Source organism: Emiliania huxleyi (genome assembly GCF_000372725.1).
Source record: "Emiliania huxleyi CCMP1516 unplaced genomic scaffold EMIHUscaffold_275, whole genome shotgun sequence".
Taxonomy (NCBI): domain Eukaryota; phylum Haptophyta; order Isochrysidales; family Noelaerhabdaceae; genus Emiliania; species Emiliania huxleyi.
This window is the reverse complement of record NW_005199968.1, coordinates 85,777-104,202: the sequence shown is the minus strand read 5'-3', so window position 1 is coordinate 104,202 and position 18,426 is coordinate 85,777. Positions and strand designations below refer to the sequence as shown.

The window sequence follows — 18,426 nt, the reverse complement described above, 5'->3', positions numbered from 1 at the left end:
CATGGCTGGCGTTCACTGTGCGAGTCAAAGCGCACCGGCCACGGTGGCCATCTGCAGGTGGCCATTGCCGAGCCACAAGTGGCGTTGATCAGGAACTCTCATGTAGAGAGCTCTGCTCTGCTACAAGAAAGCAGGCTCACCCTACACAGAGAAATTCTGAGGCAGAGGAGCAGGGAGTTTTGCAAAATGTGTGAGACGTACAAACGCTGCTGTGCATCAGGCGTTGAGAGCTACATCCACGCGCACCGGTGTCTTATTTTAGTCCATGGGGTGTACTGCACAGATGGGTGGGTGGGCGGTTGGGCCCGTTCACGAGGGCTATGGCTGCCTCACGGCTGTGCCTGTGGCGCTGCCTCGCTGTCGCTGTCGCTGTCGCTGTCGCTGTCGCTGTCGCTGTCACTCGCGGGGCCCCGCGCTGACATTGTCACCGCCTGTCGTTGGCATTCACTGGCTTCACTGTCACTGTCACTATGGCTGTCACTGTTCCTGGTGCCTTTCACTCCTCCTTGGCAGCTGGCTGTCACCAGCTGTCACCAGCTGTCACCAGCTGTCACCAGCTGTCACCAGCTGTCGTTGCTGCCGTCGTTGCTGCTGTCGTTTCGCAGCCGCTGTCATGACATATTGACCACGTCATGACGGTTAACAGCCGTTTTAACCGTCATGACGTGAACTTTCCATAGTCTCTGAGGTCCTAGGCCTTGTTGGCACCGCTAACTAACGGACCCATGGGATTACCCTTGGGAACCCCAGCTACCCGATTGATTGATTGATAGGAAGGCGAAACACAGCCGCTTGGCCTCCCCCCGCCCCCCCCCGCCCACCGAACCCGTAACGTCGTTTATGACGAAGTCGATATGGACACGTCAGTTGCAGCGCACGCCCTCACAGATTTAGAGCATGCTCTCTTTCGCTGCGCTTGTAGCGGGCGTGTCGCCGGACCCCTTCCTAGGCACCTGAGCCGCGCACGCCACTCCCCCCCCACATCTTACATCTATTAACTATTACCGCGACACGAGGGGTGATGCTCTGATAAACCCTCCGGATCTTCGACAAACGTCCATATAGCATATTTCTTTTTTCAAAGTGCACGGTGTGAATAAGAGGTTTATGATAGGGCTACTACGACGAACTATGCGGCAATCGACTGGGCGCCTGGCGCCCGACCACCCCCGCGCAAAGACCTCGTAGTAGCCCTCCCCGTAACCGACTTGGCCGGACGTGTGGGTCCAGGCCGCTGTCGCCGCGCAGAACGGCGCGAGCAGTCGCTCGAGGGGCTCTACTGGCTGGCGGTGCTCAAGGGGAAGGCGTACACGCTGGCCGAGGACACGGTCGTCAACACCGACACCATCCCCGCGGGCTATCTCGTGGTTAAGGCGCAGTGGCTCAGGCTCGAGCAACGCGAGTGCGAGGGCAAGCTTCGCTCCTACACGCTGCTCGAGGCCGAGACGCTCATCATCGTGAATCACATGGTGCGGCTGGCGGGCTTGCGCTTCTCGCCCGGCCCGGGCGGCCCTGCGGACCGCCAGCTGAGGAGCGCGCGCGAGAAGCTCTATTATATTGGCCTACAGACGCATTACTCGCTCGAGGCGTGCTGCAGTGAAGACCAGTCTTATTGAGCTTGTTTGGAGGCGTCGATTTGTGCAAAAATGTGTGTTAGAGAGCGCTAGATGGCAAAATTTTCTTCGCCTCCGGCGGGGCCGCTCGCCGCGGGGCTAGAGAGTGACTTTTGTCGATGTCGGCTAGAAGTGCTGCACGTTTTTCAGAATTTCACCCCGGCGAGACAGTCACATCAGACACACAGGTCTCACGGTCACCACAGGTCGAGAGATGTAGTGTGCAAATAGATGACATCGGGATCCGTCGCGCATCTTACTTTACATGACAAGACATGTCGCATGTACATGTGCATGTGGCTCTCAAACGCCAACTTACACCTCCTGGCCACATCTCAGACCGCAGCTCGCGCAGTGCCGGTGTTGTGTGCTCGTCTCTGCGCGCTGCGGGATGCCGGCCGACACAGACGATGCTCTGTCGCGGGCCGTGCACAGAGAGGCCGCTCCTGCGCCGAGACGAGGGGTTGCAGAGGCGGAACTCGCCGCGGCCGCCTAGTCGACCTTCCGCGCGTTCCGCTTGCGCGGGCTGTGGTCGTACTGCTGTTTGCTCGGCCACTGTGCCGGTCCGCTTCCGATCCCGGAGAGCCGGTAGGACAGAACGAGGCACGTTAGCCACACAGCAGCAGCTGGAAGCGGGTTCTCGCGGGCGAAAGCCATTCCCTTTGTCACGGCGCCGGAGTATGTGGCGAGGAAGATGAGGATGCCGGCGATGATGGTGGGCACGGCGCCGATCGCGGGCGTGGCCATGGCGGGGCCGGCACGCAAGGCGCGAGACACACACAGATGCGGCGATGGACCCGCCACCTTTTGGTTTGCCTAAATAAAGTATTTGGACCCCTCCGGGGAAATTAAAGGCCAAGAGAGAGAGAGAGAGAGAGGGCCCTCTGTGCGATCCGACGGGTAGGGGGGCTGTGCCCGGGCGGTGTCCGGTGTGGAGTCCCCTTCTGATCCCGCCTGGGATGTTGGGTGTGAGGTTGTGGCGGCTTCGATCCCAAGGGGGGGAGCTGATCCCACTCAATAACCAACTCTCAGGGGCAGTAGGTGGGCGAGCTTCAGGCACGCTCATCTCGATCGTCAAGACGTTGCTACGCGCGGTCTTCCGCGGGGGGAGCTGCGTCGACGGGTGCGGGACCGCGGCGCAGCCAGTGCCGCGGCGAGGCCTCCGGCTGTTTGCGGCGGGCGGGGTTGCTGCTCGCTGCGATGGCGAAAAACTCGTCTCGCCACACGCCAAGGGCTTATGCTCTGGCGAGACGTGAGGCGCATGCGCCAGGAGGGGAGGGGGCATGTGTAACGACACTGCTAGAGATGCCTTTCGGGGCCCAGAGATAAAACTTCTGTGATGCCATGCGTGACCTAGTAGTGTCCCCAGCTATGGGCGTGTCCACGTTGGAGCCAGGTGTGGTGTGGGCGCGAGAATAGCTCCGCCGTTCATGGAGGCAACCGATGCGAGTCGACTGGTGTGTGTCGTCGTGGTTTCGTATCAAGAATGAGCACTTGGAGCACTTGGAGTGCAGTCATTAACCTCACATCCAGGGCCGGGGAGCTCAGAAGCGCACCCAGCGGGCCGGATGATCGGGATCGGGTTACGGGCTAGAGAGCCCTAGCCCCGGGGGTGCGCGTTAAACCGCCTTCGGCGCTTTTTTGCCAATTCGCGCTTCGCTTGAACTGAATTGCGGTGTCGCACGAAGTCCAGGCAGTGGTCGAGGAGCAAGTTTGTAGCAAGCGGGGTCGCAACCACGAGCACGGAACCGTCTGTTGCGATCAAAGAAGCGACCTTGACACCTGAGTGGAATGCCGCGATGCCGTGCGTAACCAACAGCGGGTCGTTGTTGACGAGTGGCGTGAGTACCATCAATGTTGGCACCATGGCAAAGGCGCAACTCTGAGGTGATTTCACGAGCATGCGCACCCATTTGACGCAGAGGTATCCGACAGCCGAGCCGGCTTCGTAGCCGCTGAGAAATGCAGAGTTGCCGCCGAGGGAGACCAAGCCCGGTGGCAATCCGAAGCGTCGTGATCGAACGGTGCAGAGCCACTCAAAGTACTCTGTGCGCTCATCAAGAAGCAGGTATCTATGGCTAGCCCAAGACGAAGCTGAGTAGTAGTATCGGGTAGCGTTTGAAATCAGCTGAACTTGATTTCCTTCCAGCGCCCAATGCCGCACCGAAAGGTGCGTTCCGACAAGCCGCAATGGGGCAACATGACCTGGTTTGAGCTCCCAATTTCGCAGCGAAAGGTGTGCATCGAGATTCAGCAACGGGGCAAGCCCTTCAGGCCAACGCCAATCGCAATCGTTTCGCAGTTGGGGCGAAGTTCGGTCTTCCTCTTCGTCATCGATCGGCGGCGAGAGGCGGCGAGTGGTGACGCGAATTTCAACCGAAATCGCGCCACCCTTTGTGCACTTTGAGCAAGAGTCACTCCTCGTCTCTCGCAATGTTGTTGTGACGGTTGAATTTTTGCCGATTTCTGTAAGCGTCCATTTTTGAATAGGTTTGGAAACCACCGAGGGGTACGATTCCACATAATTCATCCGACGGAAACGTGGCGATGGCACCTGATTCGGGGCGCAATGGGGGGGGGGTGAGGATTTGGTTCTGATGAAGGTGGGGCAGCACCGAGGGGGATGGGGGAGGGTCACCGTTTGGGCGAGCCAAGGCTGTGGCGCCGACGGCGGCACCCTTGTACGAGGCTGTGAGGGGAGCGGCGGCGAGAGGGGGGGCGGCGGCGACGCAGGCGAGCCGCACACGCGCGCGACTGAGCGTAGCGCGGGCGGCGGGAAAAGGAGAACGGCGGCGGCGGCGAGGCGCAAAACGGGGGCGGCGGAAGTGGGGGCGACGGCGGCGGCGGAGTGAACGGCGGCGCGCGCACGGACGGCGACGAAATCGACGGCGGGGAGGGGTGGGGCTGCATGGCGGCGGCGGACGCGCGCACATTTGTCGTGCTTGCGCATTGGCACTCGACGTCCTCCTCGGCGACCTGCGTGCGCGCGGGAACGGCAGGGGTCATTTCGCGCGCACCGGGCGGCGCCGTGCTCGCAGCAGCCGGGATCGCGGCAGAGTATGGTGGAGAGCTCTACCCGCGCACCTGCCCAGCGATGAGCTCGACGCCGCAGGCAGGCGAGGCAGGCGAGGCAGGGATCTCGGCGACGTTGGAGAGCGGGCGCACGATGTCGTGGGCGACGCCCGTCCGCAGCCACGTCGTGGTGACGACGATGGCGAGGAGCATCACGGTGGAGAGGAGCGTCCCGGCGCTGCTTGGGCTCGCTCGAGTTTTCGTAGGTATATTGCCGAGGTGTGAATAGCCGGCCGCTCGCGAGGTCTCGAACAAACTTCTCCATGGCGTATATTGTTGGCAAATCAAGACACAGAGCTCACACAGAATCACAGCGGGAGGAAAGCGGCGAGTCGCAATTCCAGGGGTCGTTGTGGCGGGCCACCCTGTCCAGAGAGGCATGGATGCCAATCTGGGGTCTCTCGACCGAGTCTATGAGCCCTGGCCGCCTCCCGATCTTGGTGGTAAGGCCGCAGCCGAACAGGGCGACGGAGATGGCGCGGGAGAGTACGGGTGTTCCAGGGGGTCACGACACGCACCGACCCTTCACGAACCGAAAGGCTGTGCCCGGGGGAGGCACAGTAATCCGGGCACGTGTTGGGCGCCCCATTCCGTTTAGGGCTAGGTCGGCTCAGGGCCCCGTCCACTTCCCTCCCACTTTCGGTGAGGGCACGGCATGGGCTTTTTGTTGTATCAGGGCTTGGAGGTGGACCTCCAAGAATTCTTCGAGGTTCACCTCGGAAGCCCTGATAAATGAAAAACCCGTGCCGCGCCGCGCCGCGCCCTCACCGGAAACTCGAGCGAGCCCAAGCAGCGCCGGGACGCTCCTCTCCACCGTGATGCTCCTCGCCATCATCGTCACCACGACGTGTCAGCTGCGGACGGGCGTCGCCCGCGACATGCGCACGTTGCCCGACAACTTTCAAACGCTCTGCAAGCCGCGGCGGCTACAAATGTCAATGTCGTCTCGCATTACCGGTACGCGGGCCTGGCTGCTCTCTCTCTCCCCCCCACTCCCCATCGAGACTGAGCCCCCGGTGAGCACGGGCTGCGGCGCGACCCTTGCCGTCCCCGCGCACGCAGGTCACCTTGGCTGCATCCAGAGCTGCTTTGTCGTGCGCACTCGAGCAGCGCGCAACGGTCGCGCCCACCGGTCACCTCGCCTCGCCGGCTGCATCCCGCTCGCGGCGGTCGCCACCATCCCTGGGCCACTGCCACTGCCCCTGTCCCTGCCGCCGCCGTCGCCGTCCGATTCCTCCCCGCCGCCCGGCCTGATCCGCGGCGTGCAACGCCCCCCACGCACAAACATGGGCACACATCTCGGCATCGCCGACCCCCCAGCCCCCTGCCGCCGCCGCCGCCGTCCCTGTCGCCCCCGCTTCCATCCACTTGCTTTACTGCCGACTCCAAGCGGGAGGCAACAAAAGCACGCAGGCAGAACCCTGAGAACGTCGCCATCGTGTAGCAGGCAGGCCTGGCTAGCCGCGTGTTGGGGAGTAGTGTTTGTGTGTGTGGTGTACTCTCTCTCCACTCAGTGTATAGTGAGTGAGCAGCGCACGATAAAAACCACAGAAAAAACTCTGGGAGCCCTCCCCCACCCTACTCGAGTACTGTTCTGGCCACACGAGGCCGGCGTTGATTCGCCGATGAATTGCGCACCAAAGGCGGGACGCCGGGCGGCCGCAATCATGGGCCGGCTGCTTCGACGTCAGAGCTCCGTGGCTCAGGCACCTGGCCTCCGATCATATCCTGTCATTGGCAGTATGCTCAACCTCCCGGCAGAGAACGTGTGGCATCTGCAGCGGCGGGCGGCGCGCGCGAATGCGCCGGACATTTATTTGATGTTCGCAAACGGCTACTCCAAAATGGGCCATTTCTATACGATGGGGTTTCCTGGCGTCGGAGAAGGTGTGCACGGCACCATCTACATCTGCTCCGACCCGGAGGAGTACGTGCAGGTGATCCGAGGCGAAGGCCTGCACCCCTCCCGGTTGAGACGCAGTGGCCCTCCATCTCTGCCCTCAAGCGGATGCCCGGCGCAGACGAGCCCGGCGGCGCCACGCGTGGCGCGCTAAACATCTTCGGGCACGGCGAGGCCTGGCGGCAGGAGCGCATGTTCTTCCAGCAAGACCTGCAGACGCCAAAGGCCGCACGAGGATACATCCCGGGGCTCGCCAAGGCGGCACAGCTTGCGAGCCGGGGCGCTCCGGCCTGCGCCGACTCGATGGACAGCTTCGCAGCCCGCAGCAGCTTCGGTGCACGCGGCCTGAGCGTTCCGCTCCCTCGAGCCCTGTGAACAGCGCCTCTTCACACCTGTAGCTGTGTACAGACCTCTTCACCGCCGCGTTCTTTGGGCAGCTGATCGAGTCGGCCGACCCCGCGACGCCATCCCTGCCGGGCAACCTCGAGTTTGCGGAGGCGACAGACAGATGAATGGAGAGGCGACACACAGTCAGACCAGCATCTGGGACACTGGCGCGCTGTGGGTGGACGCAAGACGGGCAATGTCGGCCACACAGGAGCGACACGCTGATGACACAAGACAAGTCACGCAGCCAATGGGGCTGTCACGTAGTGGCCGAGGCCTGGTGCGGCACGGCGACAAGGAAGTGTCTCAGAAGCGTCAACTTTAATTCGTTGTCGGCCACACAGGCGATACTTGACGCGACGATGCTGCTCGTGCCCATGCTGCAGAGCCCGGTGGAGATGCTCAAAGACAGAGTCGGGGTGGAGAGCGCCGATGCCCGGCTGCTGCGCGACAAGTTCAGCGTGACGATGGAGCACGCGTCGGGCCTCGTGCGCTCGTTTGTGGAGCGGTGGGAGGCGGGCGAGCCCTAGAGCGGAGTTCGTATTCGCTGCTAGCGCTCGAGAGGACACGTGCTCCGCCGTAGAGCTCTATTCCGCTGTATTGTTTCAGCCGTGTTCATCGTATTCCAGCCCCTCGTACCCTCTGAATACACGGCACGAGACCGAATTCACACTCTGACGTCGGCGTACTCACGACGTAGGCGGGCGAGCTCAACAAGTATGAGCAGGCCTCACACGCACAAGCACACACACACACACACAAACACCGCTCACGCGCACTAGCGCCGGCATCATCCGTAGAGGCACAAGTGTTCGAAGAGAGAGTGGACCTGAGCAATGACATGACTGGGCGGCAAATGATAGCAGTGGGCGTCAGATATTCTTATCTTTTTGCCCCCCTCCGAGACTGGAGACACCCACACCCCAGTATCAGACCAGGGGGACTGCCCCCCGCCCCCGCTTGCCCTGCCTGCGCAGGATAGCGTGCCCCAATTGGCGACACATAGCGGGGGACACTGCGCAAGGAGGGGGTGCGTCGCCTTTCTTTGCCCATGGCCTTTTTTGAGGTTTCGTACTAATGACGTCCTTCTTGGCACTTCGGGCGTCGGTGTGTGCGTATCTGTGGTGTTTAATTTCCCCCGGTATGCTACATAGGTCGCCCGCCGGCATCCCCTCTCACTACTTGAAGCGATCTCTTACTGGCTCCCTATCCGGAATCGGAAGGTCGCGAGTTCGAAACCTGCTTCGACCCTTATACTATTTTTTCTCACCTGAAGCGGGCCCAATTTTGCTCTAGGTGCCTCCTCGATTCGATCCAGCGTTCTCAGGCAGTCGCCTGGTGCGTGTTTCGTTTTCGTCATGGGAGTCATGCGGGATAGCAGTGGGCGTCAGAAGACTCGTCCTTGCGCGAGGGGAGCTCGATAGACTCGAGGGGCCAGGATACGCCGCGAGGAGGACGGAGTTGCGCCGAAAGGCAAAAGAAGCCGAGAGGACAAGGGAACGGCAGGCGGCGGCGGCGGCGCAGAACGAGGCAGAGGAGAGCGACGCGACAGAGGAAGAGGCGACAAGGGAGAGCACGACGAGAAGGGGGAGACCGCGAGGTGGCACGAAGGTTGCAGCGAGAATCGGAGAGAGACTGCGAAGTGAGATAGGAAGAGGCGGACGCCCAAGGGTGGGCGACGTCTAGCGCACCACACCCCTCTCCTTAAAATCCCTGTGTGGTGGCGGCGTGCCGTTCTCCCATCCCTCCCTTGGGTTGTCTGTTTTCTTTCCTTCTTTCTTAAGTGTTCCGGCGCTTCTTAGCTCCCCGGCCCTGGATGTGAGGCTGATGACTGCACTCCAAGTGCTCCAAGTTCCGAAAAGGCACGTCTCTATACTCCGGCTTGTGTGCGGCCAGAAGAGCATCCCCCAAAAGTTGTTCTCGCTTGCGCACTGCAGCTGCCGCATCGGCACTGCGCAGCAGCTAGAGAGCACTCCACCGCCATACCGTTTTTATGGCGGGTTTGCGGCCTCCTACACCGGTTAAGGTGGTTCTTGAGAAAAATTGCGCCCGGACTCTGCCGCACGATGGCCGTCACGCTCGCACCTGCCGACCGCCGCCACGGCGGCGAGACGCCTCTTGCGCCACCGCGGCGCCGGTCACAGGCCAGCGCTATGCAGCTGCCGGCCACACCGGGCCGGATTTGCCGGTACTCGTCGCCGCACACTCCTGCGTCCACGCCGCTGTGACGTCTGGCGACGAGGCGCCGGCCGCCAAGCTTCATCGCCAACGTGGTCGCTCGCTGGTCCTCTCGGCTCGGCCACGCGTCGGCCCAGCTCGCACGAGCTCCAGACAGCCACCGGCCGCCACGCGTAAAGCGTACGGGTCGCCGGCTCCCTGTTGTGCTCTCACCCTGGCCGGCGTAAAACTGTACTGGCAGTTGTCATGCCGTACCCGTCGCGTTTTCCGAAAAAGAGCCCTCGATCGACCCCTCTACACGCACCGCGCCACCGCTCTCCACAACTGCTACCGTGGACATCAAGCTCCTCGACTCGATCTGCGGCTACGACGGCGCTCTAGCTGCTGGCTCTCGCGGGTGTCTGGCGACCCGCTCAGGCTTGCGAAACGGCCGGCCGTGGCGACGTGTTTCGAGCTCGGTGGTCTTCTCCGCGCGGCTGGGCCCGCCCCTAGTCGGGGCCGACCCGCCCAGTCACTGGGCAGCGCTTGCGCCGTCGTCCTGGACGACGGTGTGCTGGTGCATCCGGGAGGCTCCGCGGGGCTGCTCTAGCAGCCTCGGGAGGGTCGAAAATCGAAGCCGGAGCAGCGGACCACGGAAGCTCCACGGACGGTGAGGCGGGCTGTGGTTGGCCCCCCCCGGCCGGGTGAGGGAGTGGCGCCCCGGGAGTGCCGCTCCGGCGACGTCCGTGGCCTCAACGGCACTGTGACCGCGGTGCTCGCTCTCGCGGCCGTCTCGCGACCCGCTCGAGACGAAAACCGGACCGGCCGGTGCGACGCACCGCGAGTGGGATGGTCTTCTCCGCCCGGCTGGGGCCGCTCCTAATCGGGGCCGACCCGCCCGGTCACTGGGCAGCGCGTGCGCCGTCCCTCCGGGATGTGAGGGGCCGATGAGTCCCTCGGCCCGCGCGGAAGTGTCTCGGAAAGGCCCCGTGGAGCCGGACAGACAACGCAGCCGCGAAGGGCCCGAGGTGCTTCGCCGACGGTGAGGCGGGCTGTGGTTGGAGCCACCGGGCGGGAGGCGGGCATGGTCCACCAGCGGCATGGCTGCGAGCACGCTGGCCGGCTCCACGGCACTGTGACCGCGCTGAAGCAGCCCTCGGCAAGGCCCCTGAGGCCGCCGGAGAGCCTAAAAGCGTAAGCGGGTGCGCATATAACGGGCAGGACAGTGCTCCCGAGCCGGCTAGGGCGTTGGAGCACCTATGAAATGGCGCCGATCCCGCAGTTTCCCCGGATCTTACTCGAACCCGCCGCCACCCGTACCTCGCTCCAAACCACGCCGGAGCAGCTCTGGTCGTGCTCGGGACGGGGAGAGGAAAGTTCGGGGCACAAGAGCGTCGAGTAAGATCCGGGGAAACTGCGGGATCGGTGCCATTACCCGTGGCCCGGGATCCGGCGGCGAAAGTTTGGTCCCGTTCGGCCACACGGGCGTTAGCGGCTGTGGTTTCGGCCTGCACCCTCTCACGGCTCCGAGAGGGGCGCGAGAGGCTGGAGACAGGTCCACCTTGGCGCTCGCGTCGAGCTGCGAGGCCGGATCCGAGGCCGCCAGGCCGTTGGTAGCACCAGATGGAACGCCCGCGCAGCCAATTTTTATACGCGAAAAGTACCCGACGGACTCACGAGGGCACACACTCGGCGGTCTCGCGACAGAGACGGCTCACGGGGAGGAAAGAACAGAAGCTAAGGATGGGGACGCGGGTAGGGGTGCCGTCTTCGAGTCTGGCGGCTCGCCCGGGACGAACGCTCGAGCCTCCGCCCCTCGGACGGGATCCGGAGAGCGCGCGTACCACCGCGTCGGCGGGCGGCGGAGCTGGCGGGAGCGGCACGACCGAAGGCGGCGACGCGGGAAACCGGTGCGGTCGCAGCGCTGCAGAGCTGCAGCACCACGACCGCATCGACTGGGCGCATCGGCATGCGCGAGAGGAGGGTGTGCGGGTGCATGCCCGGGCCGTGAGGGCTGGCGGAAGGGCCGCGTCGGGCGGCCGCCCGCATGCGACTTTGAGAGAAGCGGCCTCGTTCACAACTCTCAAGAACCACCTTAAATTCCACTCTGCGCTATAAGACAGCGCAGCCGCTCCTGATTAGAGCGCTCATAGCGCAGGCCTAGAGTGCGGTGCCTATGAAGATAATACAGCACACGCTGGGCAGCGGCAAACAGCTCTGGGGTCGGGCGAGACATATGGCACGAAACAGCAGACCTACTGCAAGCTACGCCAGGCCGGGCGTGAGTTGCGCAATAAAGCAGTGAACCCATGATGGCCTGAAAACGCTTCACATCGTCGGGGGAAGGGGGATATCACGCTCTGTGGCTTCCACACCAGTCGAGGCAAATCGTCGGCAGCGGGAGTCATGGAGGCAAGTTTGTCTATACTTGCTCGAGAACTCCCTCCGCCGGCGTTGCCGCTGAGCTTGGCAGCGTTGCCCCCAGCCAAGCCCGCGGCAGCGTCAGCGTCGCCTCGTCGACGCCAGCGCACGTCGACGAGAGCCGTCGAACGAGGAGATGTCGCGCATTCTCTCGGCGCCGATAGCGCGTCGCCAAGCTCTCGATCGTGCAGCCGTCGAGACCTTGAGCCGCTGCGTGCCGTGGCCCGCTGGTGGCCCACGGAACGCTGAGGCAGAGCACTGCGCCGAGATCTTGTCGAAGCGCGATCTCCTCGCCAACGAGGGCGAGAGCGACGCTCCGTCTGTTCTTGCCCGTCAGGTCCAGGGCTCGCACCTCACCCTCTCACAGGCCAGCGCACAGCGCCATAAGAGGTATTTTCTTCTCAATAACAAGGCTGTGAAGTGGGAGAATGCCACCCCGGCTCCAGTGGCTGAGCGTCCCCACCCCGCCCAGGTCGACGTCGGACTCCATGTGTTATTTGGACCGGTCGTGTGTTGGTGTGTCGTGTACCAGTCCGTCCTAAACACGAGCACTGGGCAGCGTCTCATTGGCAGGACAGGTACATTTACTTAGCTAGCTACTTAGCGACATTACTGTACTACTCACTACTACAGTTTACTGGATCGTACTGTTAGAATAGCCGTCACGGCTACCCGCAGTCCGCTCTGTTCCAATGGATTCTTTTATTACCGCAGCAAAATACGACTTTCCGGAGTGGAGCAAAATCTAGGTCCCCACCTAAATAGTCGTATTGACCAAGGCCATTACAGTATTGGGTGCTCAGCGCATCGCAGCTCAAGGAGTGCACCTACATGCCGCTCGTGCTCAAGTTCAGCAACCCAGGGGTCAACGCGCCGCACGGCGCAGTGGCTAGTTCCATTTCACTGTGTGTGTGAGTGAGTATTCTTGATACGAAACCACGACGACACACACCAGTCGACTCGCATCGGTTGCCTCCATGAACGGCGGAGCTATTCTCGCGTCCACACCACACCTGGCTCCAACGTGGACACGCCCATAGCTGGGGACACTACTAGGTCACGCATGGCATCAGAAGTTTTATCTCTGGGCCCCGAAAGGCATCCCTAGCAGCGTCGTTACGCATGCGCCCTCCCCTCCTGGGCGCATACGCCTCACGTCTCGACAGAGCATAAGCCCCTGGCGCGTGACGAGACGAGTTCTTCGCCATCGCAGCGAGCAGCAAGCCACTCGCCGCAGCAGCCGGAGGCATCGCCGCAGCACTGTCTGTGCCGCAGTCACACACACACACTCATTTCACTGTGGCACAGCTCGCGTTACAAAACCTTGATTTTGACCATTTGCGCCATTTTGTCCCTCTCGGTGCCTTCCAGAGGAAGCTGCGACCCCGCCGAGTAGACGGGCGCACACAGCAGGTGGCGCGGTGTGCGCCCGTCCACTCGGCGGGATCGCAGCTGCCTCTGCGCGTCCTGGGGAGGGACAAAAGTGTCGCCGCCGAAGGCGACTCGACGCCGCTGAGATCGGAGATCAAGCTCTGACAGGTCGCACGTCGCTCCTTTGATGCCGACGTGACTCACCCGTGCAGATCACATCAGGACACGGTCTCGACGCGCTCGGTACGACGCCTGCGACCCGTCTCGGGTCAGGTGGCACGACGCTCATCGCGCCTGCCAGCGCTGCCGTGCAGGCTGCCACGACGAGGTCGAGCACGCTTCTATACGCTCGCCCAGCCTTCCTTTCCATCCCATTAGGCAGCCTGGGAACGGTGGCGGTCAGAGGCAAAGCCTACGAGGGGTGGTGGAACCACATGTCACGGCTACTGCCGGCTCGACCCCACGATAGCCTCCTGGAGTCGAACCACTCCGGTATGGGCGAGCCCATTGATTTGAATCGAGTCCTCTCTCGCCTGCGAGAGGCAGTGGGGGGTATGTATTCTGCTCCTAGCGGGGTTGGGGAGGGCGGAGGGCGGGGCGGGGCGGGGCGGGGCGGGGGGGGGGGGGGTCTTATTTGAACTGGAGGTCAAGCAAGCAACTTGTAGACGCACTGCACACACACAAAGTCCGAGTTCTCCACTCACTCAACTTCTTCCCACTCATGCAGAGGCCCTCCTCAAGCAAGAAAGAGTTCGGGACATCTATGCACGGCGGCTGATGGCGAGCGCCGCCTTTGATCACGCAGAGCCGCCGCCTTTCACAACGGAGCCCGCCAATGCAGTCGCTCGTCGTCGAGCTTCCACGGCGCGTGCGCGAGCCAGCCCAAAATATGGAAGGAAGCGTGGGCAGGGGCCAGCCGCGCCACGCGCGGCCACGCGCACCGCACAAGCCAACCGCCGCACCCGCAGCACGGCGGCGAGGTGAGCCTCGCAAATGTCGCCGAGGGGGCAAAGCTGGCTCTCGCCGGGCATGCCTCAGGCTCAGCGGCCGCGGGCGAGCGGGGCGTGTGTGCGCCACGCGCCGCCGCTCCGGCCGGATCACACGAGCCTCCCTCCCGCGGCTCGTCGCAGGTGAGCGGGTCGGTGCGAAGATGCTCGGTGAAGATGCTCGGTCTGCTCTCGCCAAAAGTTTGTCCGGCTCGACGTCCGGCCCCGGGCGTCGGGCCGTGGCGGCGACAGCAGGCGTGCTCCAGCGCCGCCTCGTGCGCGCGCACGCGCAGCGGCGGCGCCTCCGCACCACCCGAGTCGCCGCCCGGCCGAGCGAGGAGCAGAGAGACGACGAGAGACATGCTGATTCCGCCAGTAAAATTCAAAATCCGACGCTCGAATTCTTCAATCAGTCCGAGCCAGTCTGCTGTGAGAGGGGCTTGGATGGTGCACTTGGAGCACTTGGAGTGCAGTCATCAACCGCACATCCAGGGCCGGGGAGCTCAGAAGCGCACCCAGCGGGCCGGATGATTGGCATCGGGTTACGGGCTAGAGAGCCCTAGCCCCGGGGGTGCGCGTTCGCAGGGCAAGGGCCTTAAAGTAAACACAGTTCTCCGAGGGTTGGACCCGCGTACCGGGTTTCCCCTTAACTGCAGGACGCCCCCTCTACTCGGAGCTAGTGGACATTACACTGGACACCACGCCCAAACAGACACTTGCTTAGTCCTCGGTCCCGGGGCTCCACCTTCGGTCCTCCCGGGGCTCCGGTTCTCCCCGATTCGCTCTCTTGCTCGCTTGCCGAGCGTCATACGACGGCCGGTGTGGTCGTTTCCCTCGTTGTTGGTGTCGCTTCCTCCGCTGCCGCCTTTCGTCTTCGCTAGCCTCTCCCAGCTCCACCGGTTCTGAGAGTGTCGGCGGCCCGGCCGGGGTCACCCCGGGTGAGAACGGTGGCATTGGGTCGCGACCAGTTCCACCCCCGGGGGGTCGAGCCCGCTCTCCCTGGTTGTCTCGCGCCCGCACCCGCGGCCTCTCTATCGTCCTCGGCTCGCCCCCCCCCTCCGCCGGCTCCTCTCCAGGCTCGGGGGGGCGTGGCCCTCCCTGTGGAAGGTCGTGGTGGTCCGGTTGCCACTGCGACTGGCCTTCCCCTGGTGAGCCCGTACGTCCCGACTCCACTCTCAGAGGCCGCGTCAGCTCATCTCTCGCCTCCTCCGACAACTGACCCCAAGTCCCTTCCGGGGCCCTCCGGTCACGGCCCTCCGGCTCGCCGGTGGGCCCACTATCGTACCGCGGTAACTCCCCTCCCCCATCTCCTCCGCCCGGATACACCAGCCTCCGGCGGGGCGGTCCCGGACCCCCCAGGTTATTCCGAGCGGGTCCATACGGCGGCGGCCCCGCCGGCGGCGGGGGTGGAGGCGGTGGCAGGGGCGGCGGGTACGGTGGCGGCCCTCGCGGCCCAAACGTCTGGTGTGGAGCCGCTGGGGCGGCCCCACGACCCTGCAGCCGTTCCAGGCCGCCCTCGCATAAGTGGCACGCGGCTCGGGGGCGAGCTCCTTCCAGCCGCACTGTCCTCCGGATGGCCTCAGCGTCCGGCCCACCTTGCGCCTGTAACTCTGACGCCGTGCAGCTCATTCTTCCTAGCGTGGCCCGCATAGCCTCCTCCAAGAGCGGGCCCGGGAGTGCTCTGCGTAGGCCGGCCGTCGCTCCCAGGTCGACTTTCCCGTCAGCGCCCAGTCGGAGGAGCAGCGTCGCCCTCCTATCCCCGGGGCTCGGCGCGTCCTCATCCTCCTGGAGCAGCCTCTGCGCTTTGACCGCCTCTACCCGCTCGCCAATCTGCTTGTACGGGTCCCCGAACAGCGGCCTCCCGCCTCCTGTATAATAGTAGGTCGCCATCTCCTGCGGTTCCATTGCCCCGTAGAAGTCGAGCTCCCTACTCCGCCCATGTTGAGCGTAGTGTCCTGCCAGCAGGTCGCACCCGTGGTTCAGCCTCGCTAGCAGCCCCGTCCTGCCGTCCCACCGTTGCCTCTGGCCGCGGTTATGGTACGCCTGCTCCCACGTGGCGGCAAAGTCGATGCCTCGGTCGTTGTATCCGTCGATCACCCGGCTCTGTTCTCGGAGCACCCCCGCCTCGGACGTTCGGACCATGTCCCTCACCGACTTGCTCCGGTGACACGTGGACAGGAAGGCCCGTCGCATCGCGTCGCTGTCGGTAGACCCCACCACCACCGCACCGTCGGGTATGGCGTCGGCGCACTCGCGGGTCGCCTCCAGCAGCGCTCTTTGCTCTGACGAGGTGCTGTGCTCTAGCTGATCGCCGCGCGTCGCCATCCGGCTCGCGCCCGCTGCCACCCCGGCTTCGTACGGCGAGAGGGCGTCCGCATCAACCAGGATATATGCCGCCGCCAGGCGCGGTCTCGCTTCTGGCGGGATGTCATGCGCCTCTCCCACCTTCGCCGCCCGAACGTGGATATCGCGCCGGAAGCGGGTGGGGAAGGTCTCTCCGCATATGCAGGCGTAATCCAGCTCACCAGGAAGCCTCCGAACCCCCGCCCACCCGTCGGCTACGGGGCCTTCCAATCCTGCCACCGCGTCCGTATAGTGATCCCCGAGGACGGTTCCGGCCCTTCCGAGCGTACACTGGCCACCGTTGACGCACGGGCAGACGGTCGGCGCCCTCGGGCAGTCTATCTCGAGGCTGGTCGCCCCCTCCCCCCCCCCGAGTGTCTGTAGGTGTCTCGCCACCGCAAACGCCGCCGCCGATAGGAGGGTAGAGACGGCGTCTTCCGTCCGCGGCGCCGGGGGCTGCTAAAATTCTTCAATCTGTCGCCCATCAAGCATCAACTCTCACCGCCCCGCGCTCTCTCTGCCACGTTTTGGCTGGGCGGCCCGACGATGGCGAGCGACTACACGCCGGCCGCTGAGGGCATCCCGCAGTACTTTCTGCCGATGCTCGACGACCGCGACCGCAACCTCAAGTACCACGCCGCGATCACCGCGGCGATCCGGCAGTTCAAGGCGGAGCAGCGGCGGCCGCCGAGGGTGCTCGACGTGGGCGTGGGGACCGGGATGCTCTCTGCGATCTGCCTCGAGGCGGGCTGCGCGTCGGTCACGGGCCTCGACACCAACGAGACGATGTGCCACCTCGCAGACTTGCACCTCGGCAAGCTGCGGTCGCGCGGCGGCGGCTCCTTTCAGGTGGTGCACTGCCCAGGCGGCAAGGCGCCGGCGTGGTTCGCGGGCCGGAGGTTCGACATGCTCGTCTCGGAGATCCTCGGCACGCTCACCACGTCGGAGAGCATGCTCAAGTACCTCACCAAGTACGCGCGGGCGCACCTCGACGTCTTTGTCGACGAGGCCACCGGCGAGCGCCGCGTGTACGCCGTGCCGCAGCGGACGGCGCAACACTACGCGAGCTACGCGTTTCCGCGCGCCGACCTCGGCCCCACGCTCTCCGCGGTGCTCGAGGCCACGCTCGAGGCGGCGGCCGGCCGCTTCCTCCCCACGAACGACGGCGGGCTCGGGCTCGGGCTGCACCTCTACCCGCGCGAGCGTGTCGGCCCGCGCCGCACCTTTTACGAGGAGGACTACACCCGCTGGCCCTTCTCGCACTCGCACGCCCACTCAAAGCCGGAGCCGCTGCAGCTGCACGCGCCGCCGGGCGGACGTACGTCGGATTTCCTCTACCTCGGCGAGAGGCCGCCGAGAGGCCGCCGAGAGGCCGCCGAGAGGCCGCCGAGAGGCCGCCGAGAGACCGCCGAGATGCGGCCGAGATGCAGCCAGGGCGTACCGCCGGAGCTGACGGTCGACTGAGCTTGCTTGAGTGGGAGCCCCTCTGACTGCCGGCCGAATGACAGCTCCTCTGCCGACGACGCCTCAGGCTTGCTGGAGTGGGACGTGACTCTATGGGGCCGCGGCGACGGCGCAGTCGGCCTCTCAAACTCGCTCGACGGCTACGAGGCCTTCGGCGCCTCTTTCCCCGACGGCGGCCGAAACGGATTCGCGCGGGCGGCGGCGTGGGGCTTCTTCGCGATGCGGCTGCCGCAGCCAGTGCCGCGTGCGACGGGCGCGCCCAAGCTGCAGATCGCGCGGCTGAACGGGCAGACGAGCGCCAAGCCCAAGATCACCGTCGATGGGGTCGAATACCACGAGGTGCTCGATGACCCGCAGCCGCAGCTCGCGATGGCGGCCGACACGGCGCTGCCCGCCGCGTACCTGCGCGCCCTCGCCGCCGCAGCCGACGGCGAGCGAGGGCGCGGCCGCAGGCTGCTGATCGTCAACGACATCAGCTGCGGCGCCATAGCGGTGCAAGCGGCGGCGTGGGGCTGGCAGGTGACCGTCGTCAGCGAAGAGCGCACCGTCGCCGACGCCGTCGCCGCCGTCGTCGACGCGGACGCGCAGAGCCGGGCGGCCAGCGCGCCGGCACCCGACCAAGGCAGAGAAGGCGGAGAAGGAGGCGGAGAAGGAGGCGGAGAAGGAGGCGGAGAAGGAGGCGGAGAAGGAGGCGGAGAAGGCGGCGGAGAAG

General features: G+C 64.5%; 4 protein-coding genes across 4 annotated transcripts in view; 2 read left to right on the top strand and 2 right to left on the bottom strand.

Moving 5' to 3' along the window:
* Positions 1-1,928: 1,928 nt before the first annotated feature.
* EMIHUDRAFT_238736 (hypothetical protein) lies at positions 1,929-2,360 on the bottom strand (the record flags this gene model as incomplete). Its single annotated transcript, XM_005776660.1, has 2 exons — positions 1,929-1,937; positions 2,115-2,360. The coding sequence occupies 2 exons, from the start codon at positions 2,358-2,360 to the stop codon at positions 1,929-1,931; spliced, it is 255 nt and encodes an 84-aa protein (XP_005776717.1).
* A 1,667-nt stretch (positions 2,361-4,027) lies between these two features.
* Positions 4,028-4,838, bottom strand: EMIHUDRAFT_238733 (hypothetical protein; the record flags this gene model as incomplete). The annotated part of the gene is made up of 4 exons (XM_005776659.1): positions 4,028-4,167; positions 4,252-4,291; positions 4,545-4,589; positions 4,698-4,838. 4 exons carry the CDS (start codon positions 4,836-4,838, stop codon positions 4,028-4,030), a joined length of 366 nt encoding a protein of 121 aa, XP_005776716.1.
* A 1,472-nt stretch (positions 4,839-6,310) lies between these two features.
* On the top strand, positions 6,311-7,097 carry EMIHUDRAFT_238731 (hypothetical protein; the record flags this gene model as incomplete). Its single annotated transcript, XM_005776658.1, has 3 exons — positions 6,311-6,616; positions 6,691-6,919; positions 6,994-7,097. The coding sequence occupies 3 exons, from the start codon at positions 6,311-6,313 to the stop codon at positions 7,095-7,097; spliced, it is 639 nt and encodes a 212-aa protein (XP_005776715.1).
* A 9,699-nt stretch (positions 7,098-16,796) lies between these two features.
* The window catches only part of EMIHUDRAFT_238727 (hypothetical protein), a gene marked incomplete at both ends in the record, with an annotated part of 4,611 nt that continues 2,981 nt past the window's right edge, over positions 16,797-18,426 (top strand). Inside the window, 2 exons of the mRNA XM_005776657.1 lie at positions 16,797-17,568; positions 17,782-18,233. Coding sequence (XP_005776714.1) covers positions 16,797-17,568; positions 17,782-18,233 — 1,224 coding nt within the window. The remainder of the gene's footprint in view (positions 17,569-17,781; positions 18,234-18,426) is intronic.